The 15,938-nt window shown below is 52.0% G+C and overlaps 1 protein-coding gene across 3 annotated transcripts in view; it reads left to right on the top strand.

The window, feature by feature from the left end:
• Positions 1–687: 687 nt before the first annotated feature.
• Positions 688–15,938, top strand: part of Mgrn1 (mahogunin ring finger 1) — a 45,491-nt gene continuing 30,240 nt past the window's right edge. For 2 of the 3 annotated variants that reach the window (XM_026385502.2, XM_026385501.2), the window contains exon 1: positions 5,235–5,429. In XM_026385502.2, coding sequence (XP_026241287.2) covers positions 5,342–5,429 — 88 coding nt within the window. In that variant the 5' untranslated portion in view covers positions 5,235–5,341. Of the gene's footprint in view, positions 776–5,234; positions 5,430–15,938 lie in introns of those variants that run through there. The other variant, XM_026385503.2, reaches the window with a different exon arrangement.

Raw genomic sequence — 15,938 nt, 5'->3', positions numbered from 1 at the left:
TTAGCGAGCCGGCTCGGCTAATACAAATATTTACCGTGCGCTCTGACTCACCGCCTCGCGGCCGGCGGCCAGCGGGGCATGCTGGGACCTGTAGTCCGCGCCGCCCCCGCCGCCGGTCGGGCGGCCGGGCCGGGGAGGGCGCGTGGACGCCGAGCGCCTACGGTGCGCACGCCCGCGCCCCGCTGGGGGCGGGATGCAGGGTCGGGGGACTAGGTCCCAGGTGTGTGCGGGGGCGCGGACGCCCACCACGGGGCTCGGGCACCTCGCTGTGGCTCATGTGCCCGTGTTAGGGGGGCTCAGGGGCAGAATTCACTGTATTAGGCTGCAAGGCCCCGAAAACTGGTACACAACAAACATCCTTCGGTTAGCCAGTCTGCCCTGCAAGACTCTGCTTGAAGTCGCCGCCTCCAGGAAGCCTTCCGAGGTTCGCAGCACACTCCCGCACCGCCCTCCGCAGCCTGGCTTTCGGCTCGCCACAGTCGAGGAGCACCTAGGGAAGTGACGGCGCCCATTAGAGGCTGGCGAGGGGGACGTCCCCTGTCGCTTCGGGGTCCCCATCCCTGCAGTATCCCGCTTTACCATGCAAAACCTGATCCTCAGTGCAAAGACGGACCGGCGCCAGGACCACGCGGAGACAGTTCCGGAGTGGCCTGGGACTTCCATTCCCATAATGCTCCGGTTTATTTGCATCTTTCCGTCCTGAGTGACGTCAGCTGAGTGAGGCCTCGCCTCTACCAATAGGCCGCCGTGGGGTGTTAGGACCTGGCCATATAAGGTAAACAAAGCTGGCCACCCAATGAGGCGGCGGCGGGGGCGGGCGGGGTGCGTCACGTGGCCGTGGGGCGGGGCTAGGAGCGGGGGTGGGGCGTTGCGGGCTGTGTTTACAGCTCCTCACATGGCGCTTCCGGTCGCCGGTGGGAGAGCCTGCTGCGCCGGCTCTGGGCTGTCAGGGTCGCGGGCGGCGAGAGGCTGCGGCCGAGGTCTTTCTCCGTCACCTCGCTCCAAGTGACCTTGGCTCGGTTCCTTGGGCTCCCTGGCCCCACTTTATTTTCTTGAGCCACTGTTTGCCGGGCCCTTGAGAACCAGAGCTCCAAGGAGAGCCAAACCAGGCGGACGGCTAGCGGGGAGGGGAGCCTAGGTTCAAAGTTCAAGTCTCGCGGACGAGAGCATCACTGCTAGTATGGAGAGTCCCTAAGGAGGCAAGCACAGGCCCTGGGTGTGGGCTAAGGGCCACTGATCTGATCCTTTGTTCAGAATTAGGAACACTGTGGTTGTGACAGTATGGGGACCAAAGGTGGCTGAGAGGTTCAGTCCCAATTAGACGATTTCTGGGAAATGGAGGACCAGCCTGCAGTATTCTTGGGGAGCCCTACTTGGAGGACTGGTGGACAGGGCCTGAAAGGGGAAGGGAAGTGGGTGAGGCTGGTGCATCAGGATAGCTCAGAGGGCTGGGGAGGGAAATGAGTCAGACTTCTGAGGGCTGGAGCTAGGAGCTAGGCCCATGGGGAGGGAGAGGACACTTAATGTCCCCCTTCCCTATACAAACACCTTAGTCCTGGCAGAACTATCTGTCCACAGGAAATGGGGTTTTGGCATCTTTTCTGCTATGTAGGGATCACTCAGGGACCATCGGTTTTTGCAAACCCTGATGGTGCCAGGATATTTTTGCTCTTGCTGAGAATTGCCCTTTAGCTCTGTGAAACATCATATTCATGAATTAATGTGGGCAAAGCACCTAGCACAGGGTAGGCACACAGTAAGAGACAGCTTTGAGTGTTGATTCCCACTACCACTGTTGCCATGGGGACTGCAACAGAGTATGGTGGAAGGTGGGTGGGTTAGGGAGCCAGACAGCTGGATGTCAGTCCTGAGGCGCTGCCTACTCTGGCTTCTGGTTCCTCTTTTGTAAAGCTCTGAGTTCTCCCACTTCTGTTATAGGGGATTCATGCTGTGGGGCTCAGGGCAGGGCTTGGCTATGGGAATTCTGGCACTCACCTCTTTGCCTCTATCTAGATCACTCTGGGGAGCTCAAGCCCATTTTGTAGATTGGGAAACTGTGACTGGAATCTAGCCTACACTGAAGCATTCAGAACCAGGGGAGAAGACTGGGCCCCCAGTGGACCAGCAGGGTGTATTTCTGGCAAAGGAAAATGAATACCATCTTGGCAGGGCCCACTGGGGTCCTTGCTCAGGGAAGCAGGAAGTACTCTACCCCCACCCCATCTAGTACCACTCAGGTAACCTGGCCAGGCTTCTCCAGCCCAGAGGAGCTCTCCCAGGGCATCCTCCTTGCAGGGGTTGATCTGATGAGGCTGGTTAGGGTGAAGGTCACCCTAATGGCCACTATGCTCCACCTCAGCCAGCTTTTTTTCCCCAGGGGTAGCAAAGAAGGAGAAAACAACCCTGTTTTCAGCCAGGATCAGTCTGCTGGAGGGTGGACTTTGGATTTCTTAGCAGGCTGGGATAGGACCTGACAGCTGGGGCCAGGAGATGGGGGGAGGCCGAGAGAAGCCATTGCAGCACCACCCTTATCTTACCTGAGGGCCAAGGAGGTTGAGGACCTTGCCAGCATTCTCAAGTTCACATGGCCAGTTAATGGAGGTGTGTTTTCCTTACTAGTGTGCAGACTCCTTGTCTAGCATGATCTAACATTTGATCCCTGTCACCTGGTTCATCACCTGACATATAGTAGCTGCAATGATAAATATTTGTTGAATAAATAAATGAGTCACCCAAGATGTTGATAGTGGAGCTTGGTCCAAATCAGGAAGAACCTGTTTCCCTGCTGGGCGTGAATAAGCACCGAAAAATATTGCTGAAGGGGCCTTCTTGAGTCCAAAGCTCTGAGAATGTTTAAGAAAGTCCAGCTGGCGGGGCTTGGTGCACATACCTGTAATCCCAGTGATTTGGGAGGCTGAGGCACAATGATCACCTTTTTTTTTTTTTTTTTTTAAGTACTGGGAATTGAACCAGGGGCTCTTTACCACTGCCCAGCCCTTTTTATTTTTTGTTTTGAGACTGTCTCACCAAATTACTGAAGGCCTTGCTAAGTTGCTGAGGCTGTCCTTGAACTTTCAAGATGATCCTAAATTTGAGGCCAGCCTGGTAACTAGTGGAACCCTGTCTCAAAAAAAAAAAAAAAAAAAGTGCTGGGATATAGCTCAGTGAAGTGTCCCTGCGCTTAATTCCTAATACAAGAAAAAAAAAAAAAGCCATCCAGACAATGAAAGGCCTACCGTGGTGTGCTCTTAGAGCTGTTTTTCAGTGGAAACAGTAGGGTCTTAGGGACTCTCTCCCTCCCTTTCTGCAACCAGGTAGGGCAATAAATTAAGTGCATAGCTGATATATGTGTGTGTGCCTGTATAAGTGTGTTATGTGATTCAGTGGAAATAAAATAAGGGAAGAAAGACCACACCAGGTGGGAATGTCTTCAGGCTCATCCTTCAGGGACATGAAGTTTGAAATCTGCACACTGGGGAATTACTATCTGGGAAAGCAGGAGAGTGCCAAGGTAAGGGCAAATTCCAGCTTTACCACTTACTTACTGTGCAACCAGAATAGGGCACTTCTCCAAGCCTTCTGTTTCTGTTCTGTAAATTGGGAATAAAAATAGAATTTATGCTGATCATGCTGGCACATGCCTGTAATCCCAGCGGCCCAGGAGGCTGAGACAGGGGAATCGCAAGTTCAAAGCCAGCCTCAGCACAAGTGAGGAGCTAAGCAACTCAGTGAGACCCTGTCTCTAAATACAAAAAATGGATGGGTATGTGGTTCAGTGGTTGAGTACTTCTGAGTTCAATCCCCAATAGAAAAAAAAAGTAATAATAAAAATAAAAAGGGTTGGGATGTGCCTCAATGGTTAACACTCCTGGATTTAATCCCTGGTACAAAAAAAAAATTATTAAAATGGTTGGGTTTGTAGCTCAGTGTTAGAACACCCATGGGTTTAATCCCCAATACTGCCACCGACAAAAGAAAGAAAATAGAACTGACATCAGAGAATTAAAAGAGCTAATATGCATAAAGCCCCCAGTATGATGCCTGGCACAGATTAAGTGTTCAGTGAATGTAATAGGAAGACTTAATAAATAGGAAGACTTAATCAGGCAACCCCAAAACCTGAACTTTTCTAGTCATTAATTTGACTTTGCAAGAAACCCCTGATAGTAAGGATCACTGGATGGTGGATTCTGGTCCCTGGGAAGCTATAGGATATTTAAATTTTTAAAAACATTTTTTCAGGGGGCTGGGGTTGTGGCTCAGTGGTAGAGAGCTCAACTCGCCTAGCACATGCTAGGCAAGTGCTCTACCACTGAACCACAACCCCAGCCCTACTTTTATTTAGAGACGGGGTCTCACTGAGTTGCTTAGTGCTTTGCCATTGCTGAGGCTGGCTTTGAACCCCTGATCCTCTTGCCTCTGGGATTATAGATGTGCGCCTCCGTTTTAATGTGTGTTTAATTCACTATGGTGAGTTGTACCAGGTGGGACCTTTCCTGCCCTGAGCCTTCCTAGCTATGCTTTTGGCGCAGCAGGCTTGATTTGGGAAACATTTCTTGGAACCCCAGTTCCTCAAGTGAAAAATAGGTAAAAATGAAGCTCTTGTGGCCTCCCTCAGACGTGTGAAGTCAAAAGCCAAGAAAACCCTTGCAAACTGCCAGGTTTCAATCTTGACCTTGATTCTTGGAAACTTGCTTTCAGCACATTATATGCAGCTCTTCTTCCTTCCTGCCTCAGTGTAAAATGGAGAGGTCTATTATCTTCCTTAGGGTTGCGTATCTTCAATGCAGTCGTTCTAAATTGAGCGAGCAGCATGCCCCTTAAACCCCAGCTACTTGGGAGGCTGAGGCAGGAGGCTCAGTGGAGCCCAGAAGTTCAAGTCCAACCTGGCTTACAAAAAAAAAAAAAGTACTCATTCTGGAGTTGAGGTTGGAGGAATGCTTTGCGTTCTGGCCAAGGCCTGAGCAGATGCGCATTTCCCCAGTGAGCACCAACCACCCAGGTAGGCTTGGGGGCCCCCAGGCTTTCTAGGCAGAGGCGGGACGAACCCTGGGCAGTGCAGAAAAGCAAGGGGTGCCCAGGCGACGATGAGTCTGCGGGCAGAGAGAGGCGCAAGGTCCCCGGGCCTGCACCTGAGGCCTCTACCCCTGCGGGCGGGAGGGGGCGGTGCGTCCGGGTGGACGGGCGGGGCCGGCGGCGAGCGCGCAGGCGCGGGGCCACATGTCCCGGGCGGGGCGGGCGCCAGGCGGCGGCGGGGACGCGCGTCCGTGCGGCCTGGTCCGGGCCATGTCCGCGTGAGCAGGACACCGCCGCCGCGGTCCGCCGAGCCGCCCCGCGCACCATGGGCTCCATTCTGAGCCGCCGCATCGCGGGGGTGGAGGACATCGACATCCAGGCCAACTCGGCCTACCGCTACCCCCCGAAGTCCGGTGAGCGCCGGGCGGGCGCGGAGGGAGGGGACGCCGCGAGCGCCGGGCGGCCCTTCCCGACTGGTGACCTTGGGCCGGCCCCTCGCGTGGCTCCCCCTTCTAGGTGGCTCGCCCCCCGCGGCCGTCCTCGCCGTCCTGGAGGCGTGGTGCGAGGCCGGGGGTGGGCGCTGACCGCCCCACCCGGACTCGGGCGCCGCGCTCCTGGCGGGTGGATGGCGGCTCTGGCGCCGCCGGGGAGGCGAAGCTGAGGAGGGGCAGGGCTGTAGGCCGAGCTGGAGAGCTGCGGAATGGCAGGGGGCGAGGGGACAGGGACTGCTTGACTTGTGGCTTAGGGACCTGAGCCACCAGGTGGAAGTGACTTTCCCAAGGACTCAGCGCCGGGAGGCACCGCTGGGACCAGGACCTGAGAAACCCTGTTCCCAGAGTGTGGCCCCCCTGAACTTTGAGCTCCGGTTCCTGGCTCTCCATCTCCTGTGGGCTGGTTTGGGGTGGAAAGGAGAGAATCCCACCGTATGAGATATCCAATGGGGCCCTCAGATGCTGGCTTCTGAGCAACCTGTCTAATGTGGGCTCTGTGTCTTGGGATCCCCACAGGCCAGATTTCCTTTGAGTGTGGTCCAGGACCACCTGCTCCCTCAGGTAGGGCATCTTGCTAAACATCCAAGGCTCCACTTCAGATCTGCTGAGACCTAGGAACCTGCCTTTTAAACCCATTCCCCGGGTGAGTCAGATGTCCTATCAAGTTTGAGAAAGTGCCTTGCCCTAGTTAAAAGAAGGTGAGGGTCAGTGGCTCCAGGAACACAGGGGCAGGAACTGGTCCAGCCTCCAGGTAGCCTTATGGGATGGAGTCAGCTGGTAACCTGCTGTTGCCTATTTGCAGGGAGAACTCCCTGCCTGCTGTGTCCCAGGCACAGCATCAGAGCAGCCTGGACTGGTGTGGGTTGCAAGTCCTGGCATTTCCCTTGCAAGACTCTGTGTGTGTTCTGTCTGTCTGTCTGTGGCTGAGTGACCTTGGTGAAGCTGCTTAACCCCCTGTATCCTTTTCCTCATCTGTAAAATGGGCTGGTAACTTGTACCATGTTCAGAAGTCTTGCCTGGCACATTAGAAATCTTCAGCAAATGTTAGTTGGTAAAACTAACATTTTAAAAGGAAACTAGGTGATTAGCCCAGACCCTAATAGATTTAGCAGCGGCATGACAGATGTCAGAAAGTTTACTGTGGCACATCCCATCACCTGGGACCTGACCACTGTTAATGTCCCATTGGACAAGACAACAAATATGTGGCACTTAGAGCCCCACTTTCTGATTCCACTGTGGCAGATGTTGCCAATCATTCATGACATTCCTTTCCACTGAGCCTGGACTGGTTTCAGAATCCATCACAGAATCCCCGCCAGCTGCCACTGATTGATTGGTGCTGGCACTGCAGGTGAAACTCATGGGCGACCTGGGCTTTGTAGCCAATAACAGCAGAGTTCTGGGGTTGCCCAGTCCAAAGGCTGTCCTGTCCGGCTAATGTTTTTTCCCTTTCTGTTCTTAATTCTTCTAGGTGACTTACACACACGTTGTTCATCTGTCTTGGGGACATCAGGATCCTGGTCCTGTGTCTGGGGGTTTACTTGCTTCCCAGGTTCTTGAGAACCTGACAAGGTTGGGGAGAGTCACTGGAAAAAAGAAGGGACCTTATCAGTACTTCATTGTTGCCCTGAGGGTGGATTGGGGACTGTAGAGAGTTTGGAGAGGGGTGCCCCTGTGGATTTTTCTGAGAAAATTGTCTTTTCAGGTCTGTCAGTTTTTATGAGGTCAAGAAGAATCATTGGGTGCTAGTGTGTTTTTAAGTCCTTGCTAACCACATCCAGTTTTCTTCGTTCATGGAACTTGCACCATGCTCTGGGATAGCTCTTAGCTTGACTTGAAAGACATTTGGTTTGTTTTTATTGTGTTTCACTCTTAACAGTTTTATTGAGGTACAGTTTGTGCACCTTGCAGCTCATCCATTTTAAGAGAGTGACTGACGTGTAGCATCAGAGCTGTAGGTGTGTGGAGTCCTGCACCCACCACCACAGTTCAGACGTCTCTTCACTCCCTGGTGTTTCTTTGTACTTGCTTGTGGTCAGTCTCTGTCCTCTGCTCCCACTCCAGCACATGGCTGATCTGCTTTGTCTTTAAAATTTCCTGGACATTTTACACGAACAGAATCATGCAGCACAAGGGCTTCTTTCCGTGTGTCTGGCTTCTCAGCATAATGTTTTTGAGATTCATCCGTGTTGTAGCATGCATCTATACCTCTGTGTGGTGATGGTGTATTTGTCTGTTCACTGATTAATGGACATTTGATGTTTCCCCTTTTTTTGGCTGTTAGAATCAGTGCTGCTTCAACATTCACATACAGTTGATATGAGCACTTGTGTGTTCCTTTCTCCTAGCTGTAGGCCTAAACATGGAGTTGTTAGGTCATGTGGGAGCTATATGTTTAACCTTTTGAGAACCTCCTAACCGTTTTCCCAAAGTGGCTGCACTGTTTTGATTTTTTCCTACTAGCAGCCAGTTTGTCCCCATCCTTGACAATGCTTGTCCACTGCTCCGATTTCAGCCAACTCGGATGGGAAGTGAGACCCCGCTGTGCTGGTGATTCGCATTTCCCTGGTCACTGGTGATGTTAAGCATCTTTTTGTGTGCTTAGTGGCCATTGTATTTGTGTGTGTGTGTGTGTGTGTGTGTGTGTGTGAGAGAGAGAGAGAGAGAGAGAGAGAGAGAGAGAGAGAGCTATTTAAATCTTTTGTTTAGTTTTTAAAAATTGGATTATCTTATTGAGTTTTGTAGGTATTCTGATACGGTTCCTTTGCCAATCATATGATTTGCAAATATTTTACTAGTCTGGTTTGTCGTTTGAAGAGCAAATGTTCTTAGTTTTGATGAACTTCAGTTTCTCATCTTTTAAATGAATAGTGCTTTTAGAGTTAGATTGAAGAAATATTTGCCTTGCCCAAGTCATAACCTAGCTTTTACTGACCCTGGGTTCAATCCCCAGTACTGCCAAAGAGAAAAGCCGTGGTTTGAGGGATGGTCAAGGCCATCTTTCACTTGTGGGACTCAGTTGCTTCACTATTGTGTGTTGTGAAGATGATCCTCTTCCCGTCAAGCTGCCTTCACACCTTTGTCAAAACTCAGTTATCACAGATGTGACAGGGCTTGTCCTGGCTCTCCACTCTGTCCTTTTGGCTCACGTGTCCATCCCACTGCTTCTCCTCTGGCACAGCTTTGCCTCTCAGGGCATTGGACCATGTCTTAGAGAGACACATTTTGTCACAGCTCGGGACAAGTGTCTGTGCTGCTGGCATGGTGGGCAGAGGCCACAGGACAGTCCCGGTGCTGAGGCTGGGGAACCCTGGTCTGACACACCGCAGCACCTGCTGTCACCTGGCTTGCTGAGCCCCAGTTCTCCAGCTTTCTTCTCCGCGCTTGTTCTGGGGGTGCTCAGGTCCTGGCATTCCTGTATAAGTTTTGCAGGTAGCTTATCAATTCTACAAAGACAGTCTGCTGAATTTTGATAGGGATCACGGGATCACATCGAAGGTACAGATTGATGTTGGAGAGTTGCCATCTTTACCATGCTGATTCTGCGTCCATGGACGTGGCCTGTCTGTGTTTATGGTGTGTCAGTGTTTATCTGGATCTTACTTTTTGATTATACTTTTTTTTTTTTAAAGGCACAAGTAGAGATTTATTTAGGAAGGCAAGGGTCATGTGCTCCATGGGAAGAGTTGGGCTCTAGACAGTGAGGAGCTGAGGCAACTTTTTAAAGGCCAGCAGCACTGGTGTTCTCAGTCTACAGGTGATATAAAGTCCCTTTCATACATTTCTTTAAATAATAGTTGATTTTGATGAGAATATTAAGGACAATTAATGTATTAAAGTAAGGTACAGTCCTTGCAGTCTGGGGAACTTGTTGTTGTCATATGCCTCTGATTGTTGGTGAGGACCCTGAGGCTCAGAGGTGATGGTGACTCACAGTGGGGTCAAGGTGGAACCAGATTTAAGGCCAGGCCCCCTGACTCCCAGCCTGATTCTGCCCACTTGCCTCCTCCCTGTCCTGCCTGATAGGGACCTGGTGGCTACAAGGGACTACCCTGAGTTACTGCAGCTCTCTGTAGGCTCTGTCTGATGTGGCACTTTGTGCAGTGACCAGGCCGGGCCAGAGGACTCATGAGCTTGCTGAAGGGACTTCTGCGGGGCAGAGAGTGCAGGGTGAGGGGACCAGCACCTTCTGCAGGGCCAGGCCTGCTGTGTCTCAGGCATGCCCGGGAGAGGCAGAGTAGGCACTTGCTGGGCTTTTGCACTTGTTGGAGTGGAAGGTGTGGGGGCTTTGGGAACTGGGCACCTGGCTGCAGCACAGACTCCCCACTGGTGGTGAGCCCCAGTGCTATGGTTGGTGGTCTGTGGTTGTGGCGGTAACAGCAACCGTGAGGGCTCAGCTTGGAGGCCTGTGTTGTCCCTGCAAGGCTGGCCCTGTTTTCACATTGTGTGTGTGGACTCTGAAGTATAGATAGGCACTGCGCCTGGCTGGTCACTCAGCGAGGTACAGAACAGGTGTGAGGGCACCACAGCCAAATCCTTAAAGAAATGACGGTGTCCAGCATGCAGAGTGATGCCAACTGTCTGCCCTGCTGCTTGAGGACCACTCTGGGACCAGGTCACTCAAAGAAGTGGTGGAGGAGGGGTGCTCAGACCTGTAGCCCCCATGCTGGGTGGGGGTGTCGGTGCTCTCTTGGTGCTCTGTTCCTTTTGTGGCTGGGTGGTATTTGGCTGCCTGCATTGTTTATCATCTGTCTGAGGACATGGGGTAGTTTCTGGGACAGACTTTCTCCATGTACCCAGAGAACTTGCTGTGGCTTCACTTTTCCCTATTTTGTAAAAGAGGCCAGTTCCCAGTGTCCCTCTGCCTAGGTGTCCAGTTCCCAGTGTCCTTGTCTGGGCTGGGGCTCTCTGCAGCTCTGTGCTCATGGGGCCTCTGTAAGAGGCAGAAGACAAGAATCCTTGCCCACAGGTTGCGCACAGCTCAGTGGCAGAGTGCTTGGGTAGCATGCTTTCGGCTCTGGGTTCCCTCCCCAGTGCTGCACCAAAAAAAAAAAAAAAAAAAAAAAAAAAAAATTAAATGTAAAGAGGTGTGGTGGTGTGTGCCTGTAATTCCAGCTTCTCCAGGCTGAGGCAGGAGGGTCTCTTAAACCAAATAAATAAGACAAGACCTTCCCCAGGAAGCCAGGTTTTCTCTTCCCAGGAGGGCTTCCTGCTCCCCTCCTCTTTTCTTGTCTGATATAGTCAAGACCAAGAAGCTATGTTTGGGAGTTATTTTGGGGTGTGTGTAGGAGGGTACAGGGGTTTCCACCCAGGGCTTTGTGCACATAAGTGATCTACCACTAAGCTATATCCCCAACCCCCCCCCCTTTTTTTTTAATTGTTTTGGTGCTGGGTTTGCAGTAAAATGTGAGTGCCCCTTGTTATTAAAGCCCAGTCCATCCACAGGAGCTCTGCTGACTTTGCCTGGCCTTGACCTGGCTCTGGGTCTGCACCAGGGACTCAGAACCTCCTGCGTTGCATTCCTGAGCCTGGTCACAGCTGAGCTGGAGGTTTCTGTGGTGGCCACTGCCATCCAGTGCCTGAATCTTTCTTCACCAACCTGCCCTCTAGAGAATCATAGTCCAGGCTGAGGGAGCTCTGAGGACCTTAGGAGTAGGCTAGCCAGGTGGCCTAGGGTCCTGTGCTGGGAGCTGGCAGTGAGGCCCTCCTCCCAGGGTGAGGCAGGCTTCATTCTGGGCTGTGTGTAGGAGCCAGTATGTGCTCATCCTCCTGGTTTGGGGACCACCCAGGGTGCTGTGGAGTTGTAGATCAACCTGACTCTCACTGGGGGCTTGCACTTCACACCTGGGAGCAGCTGGTCAGTGTGCTGAGGAGAGCACTGGCTTTGGTCCTGAGGCTGTGCGAGAAGTTTCCTATGTGGCATTGGTCAGTCACTTGCCTACCATGGTCCCAGCTTCCCACCTAAAGCCCAGGGGGGCTCTGTTTGCCCTGGCCCAGCTGGCCTTTGTTTTTCATGGGGCCCAGAAGTTCTCTGGGAAATGTCCTGCATTTCCTGGATGACCATGGGTGGTGACTGCTTCTGCCTGTACAACCTCAAACCAGGCATGGCCACCGTCTGGGCCTGCAAGGGTCACACTTAGCTTGGCTTCCTGTGCCCTTCCACAGGGTTCAGTGCAGCCTTCCAGCTTCTTTGCTGGTTTGAGTGGTTTGTGAAGTGGAGGGTGGTGTTGGGTCGTCTCCTCCCTCCCTGCCTAGCCTGGCTCGGTGCAGGGTGTATGGCTGTGGGATTGTCCCCTTGCCAGCTGCCCCTGCATCCCCCCAGCTCCTCTACACTCAGCCTCCCCCTGGCCCAGGCACCTGGGCCTCCCTGGAGGCCATGGAGGCTGTTTCCTGAAAGGCACTGCCAAGACTGGGGAGGGCAGCTCTTCTGCCCCACCAGAGTAGGTGCCGTAGCTTATGGAGATGTGTGAACCAGTCTTTGCTGGGTCTCGGTTGTCCCCAGCTCACGGTGGTGCATTGCTCCTCCTCCCTGCCATGGCAGTGCTCTGGCCTTCAGGGTCTCCCCTCTGCAGGTGGGATATCAGGGTTCCAGCCAGTGTTGACTTCCTGTTCCATGTTACAGATGGGGACAGTGAGGCTAGAGAGGTGGTTGCCCAGAGTCACCCAGCTGGAGTGTAGTTGGGGCTGAGGGCACAGTCGCAGGCAGAAACATGCTGTCGTGGGCACACATATGGACTTAGCTGGGGGATCATAAGTGGGGTGACTAGAGCCAGGTCAGACCCCCTCCAACACCACAGGCTGTGGGGGCTGCCCTCCCTGCCTACCATGTGGGATGATGTGGGGCCAGGAGGGGCATTCCTGAGAGCAGCACTTCCAGGACCCGTGATGTTCTCATCTCACAAGTCCAGGGCCCAGCTGATTTAGTGGCACAGGCACCAAGTCAGCAACTTTGTGCAGCTGGTAACCTGGAGACATGGAACATCTGTCCAAGTAGAGAATGAGAGGAAATTCCAGCAGGTGGAGCCAGTGAGCCCTTGCCTGCCAACCAGCTGGCCTGTAAGGCTCCTTTCCCCTTGGTGGGAGCCATGACCCAGGCAGCCCAGCGCATCACCTGACCCAAAGGCTTTCTCCAGAAGGGTGCCCTGGGCGTCTGTTAATGGCATGGTTTGCCTGGCGTGGTTGAGGACATAGGGAGTTCCAGTGAAGATGCCACCTCTTGGCTGTGTGTCCTGAGTGGGTTACTTGACCCTGCTTGCCTGGGATTCATGGTGTCATCCACCTTCCCTCATCCACCTCCTGGGTGGGACCAACTTGGTGGTCACAAGGGGGTAGGATTGTGGCCACTTGTAAATGGCGTCTGGTCTCAGGCAGAGGGAGGACAGAATGTAACCAACTCTGAGGAAGGCTGAGACTGTGCAAGATGCTAGTCAGGGCGGGAGGATTTGACAGCCACCATGCAGCTGGCCCACAGGTGGTCAGGGTTGCTTTTCCTGAGGTTGAGTCTTAAGGCCACAGTAGCAGGGGAGGCTGAGCGCAGAGCTGTGGCTAGCACCGGCTGCAGGGACTAGCGCCTGGGGCAGTGGCCAGCACAGGGGCAGGCACAGCAAGTGTGTGGCAGCCTAGTTGAGTCAGACACTTGGAACCCACATTGTGGGACAGGGGGCTCTTGGGCCTTGGGGCCAGTATGTCCCAGCACCAAGATGCTCAGTGACCTTCCTCATCTGTTGTCTTGTGGCTGTTGAGGTGTCCCACATGAGTTTGGGTACAAATGCTCCTCAAGGGTCCAGACAGGAATCTCTGAGCTGGTGTGTCCCAAGCTCAGGTCTCTGGTAAACTGGATATAATGAAAACTGGGTAGTGGAAGGTTAGGCGTGGGGGGCTTGGGGTGACATCTGTGGCCATTCACCTTCTCACTGTCCAGGTCACCTAGTGCCTGTAAATAGGAACAGTCTGCATCCTCAGGCAGGGAGGAGATGGACCATCTGAGCTTGAGTCCCAGTGACAGGGCAGATGGGGAGATGGTGAAGCTCTTCTAGCCAAGGTGTTTAAGGACTGCCCCAGGCTCTGGGCTCCAGGAGCGTCTGCCTCGAAGCTCTGGCCAGAGAAGGGTTTCCAACTGTTCTCATAGGAAAGACCTTCATGTAGCTCTTTGTGGATGAACAGCTGCCCGTTGTGATTGGCAGTGGCTCCACTGGCCACTAGAGTCCACAGGGTTGAGCCCCAGATCAAACTTTTGTGCTCAGTTTTCTGAGTGGGAAGCGGGGCTGCTGGAGAGCCCCAGCTCACGCCCACCACAGCAGATGTGGGGAGCCAGTGCCCGCAGTCTTCGGCATCTGTCACATCTTCCTTCTTATTTCTCACCCTCACCTCCTTTTCCTTTTTTCTCCCTCCCTCCTGGCAGCTCTGCCGCCTCCTCTTAGTCCTGAGGTGTGTGTGTGTGTGTGCACATGCAGACATACATGCAGACATGTTTAACACACGGGCATGTGCACACACAGTGCACATGCATGTGTGTGTTTCTATTTATACCCATACATACATACAGATCTGCTACCAGTTTCCCCATGCACACATTCCTTCATTAGAAATTCCTTTTTAAAAAAATGTGAGCAGTGGTACATATGCACAATGGAATATTACTTAGTCATAAAGAAGAAAGAAATTATGGCATTTGCTGGTAAATGGATGAAACAGAGAATTATCATGTTAAGTGGAATAAGCCAATCCCAAAAAACAAATGGCCTAATGTTCTCTCTGATATGAAGATGCTGACTCACAATGGAAGGGGGAGGTTCACAAAATTGGAGGGGAGGAAGGGGCGGATGGGAACAGGAAAGACAGTAGAATGAATGGACATCACTTTCCTGTGTTCACTTATGAATACACCTTCAGTGTAACTCCATACCATGAACAACCACAAGAGTGGGAAGTTATACTCCATGTATGTGTGATATGTCAAAATACATTCTACTGTCATAACTAAAAAGAACAAGTAAAAAAAAAGTGATCATACAAAAATATAAGCTGGGCACAGTGGTGCACTCCTGTAATCCCAACTACTCCAGTGGCCGAGGCAGGAGGATTGCAAGTTCAAGGGCAGCCTCAGCAATGTAGCAGGATCCTGCTCAAAAAGAGCTGGGGAAGCAGTTCAGTGGTCAAGTGCCTGCCTAATGTGTGTTGAGGTCCTGGTTCCACTCCCCAGCACTGAAAGATAAAAGCAACACAGAGAATAATGTAACAAATGCATAATTAACTTAATGCATAATTCACAGTTAACACTTTTTATATTTGTTTATCTACTTTCTTGGGGAAAAATAAAGGGATAGCAGTTCCCCAGCGCCCATCAAGTCTCCCTGGCCCTGGCCGTGACCTTCCTTGCCTTCTTTCTGCATGCGTGGGTGTCCACCCATGAGCTCCAGGATGCTCTGTGACATGGGTCCCCTTCCTCCTTGTCTGTCAGCAGCTGCAGGCCTGTGCCGTCCCGTGTCAGCTCTGGATGCGTGCAGTCCTGGCTCAGTCCCAGCTGGTGAGCAAGGTGGTCCCAGCCTATGACGGCCCTTGCCACTGTGCACTTCCCAAGGATGGGATGGGACTTTTTTTTTTTTTAATGCTTGAAAGTCTTATTGATTATACTGTGCATGTCTGCAACCTAGATGTGTACTTAAATTGTAATTTAGAATCTGAAAAAATCAATAATGCTCTGAGATAATTTAACTTATAGCTTCAGTGGCTGTTACAAATTCCCAACCGATTAACACAAATAGCTACCATTTTTACCAATAGCAAGCAAAAATGCCAAAATATGTTGACAACGTATTTCTGAAGTGGTTGGGCTACTTCCCCCCATGGTTAATTCAGTTCATTCATGTTCTGACAGTTAAATATAACCTAGTTCTGGAACAGTACACATTTCAGCATCAATTCTAGCTCTTTCTTCTTTCTGTGTTCTGGGGATTAGATCCAGAGCCTTGCACTTGGTAAGGCAAGACTCTACCTCCGAGGTAAAAGGCCCAGCCTTTTTTGGTTTTCATTTTGAGACAGACTGTCCAAATTGTCCAGGCTGGCTTCCTCCTGCCTCAGCCTCCCAAGTAACTGGGATTACAGGCATGCACCACTGTGTCCCCTAGTACTATTTTTTATGTAGAGAAACCTTGATCCCATAAACAAGTAAATGAGAATTAACAAGGTTTTGATAATCCATAGTACCTAATTCCAAGTTACTTGGCAAAAATCCTGATATAGACCTAGTATCAAAACAAGTTGAAAGCTGGGTGCGGTAGCACACCCTGTAATCCCAGCGACTTGGGAGGCTGAGGCAGGAGGATCCTGAGTTCAAACCCAGCTTCAGCAGCTCAGTGAGACCCTGTCTCTAATAAAATTACAAAAAAGGTCTGGGGATGTGGCTTGGTGGCTAAGCATCCCTGGGTT

The sequence above is a fragment of the Urocitellus parryii genome, chromosome 9, assembly GCF_045843805.1.
Source record: "Urocitellus parryii isolate mUroPar1 chromosome 9, mUroPar1.hap1, whole genome shotgun sequence".
In the NCBI taxonomy this organism is placed as follows: Eukaryota; Metazoa; Chordata; class Mammalia; order Rodentia; family Sciuridae; genus Urocitellus; species Urocitellus parryii.
The sequence above is the reverse complement of the archived record's forward strand: the minus strand, read 5'-3'. Positions and strand labels throughout refer to the sequence as shown.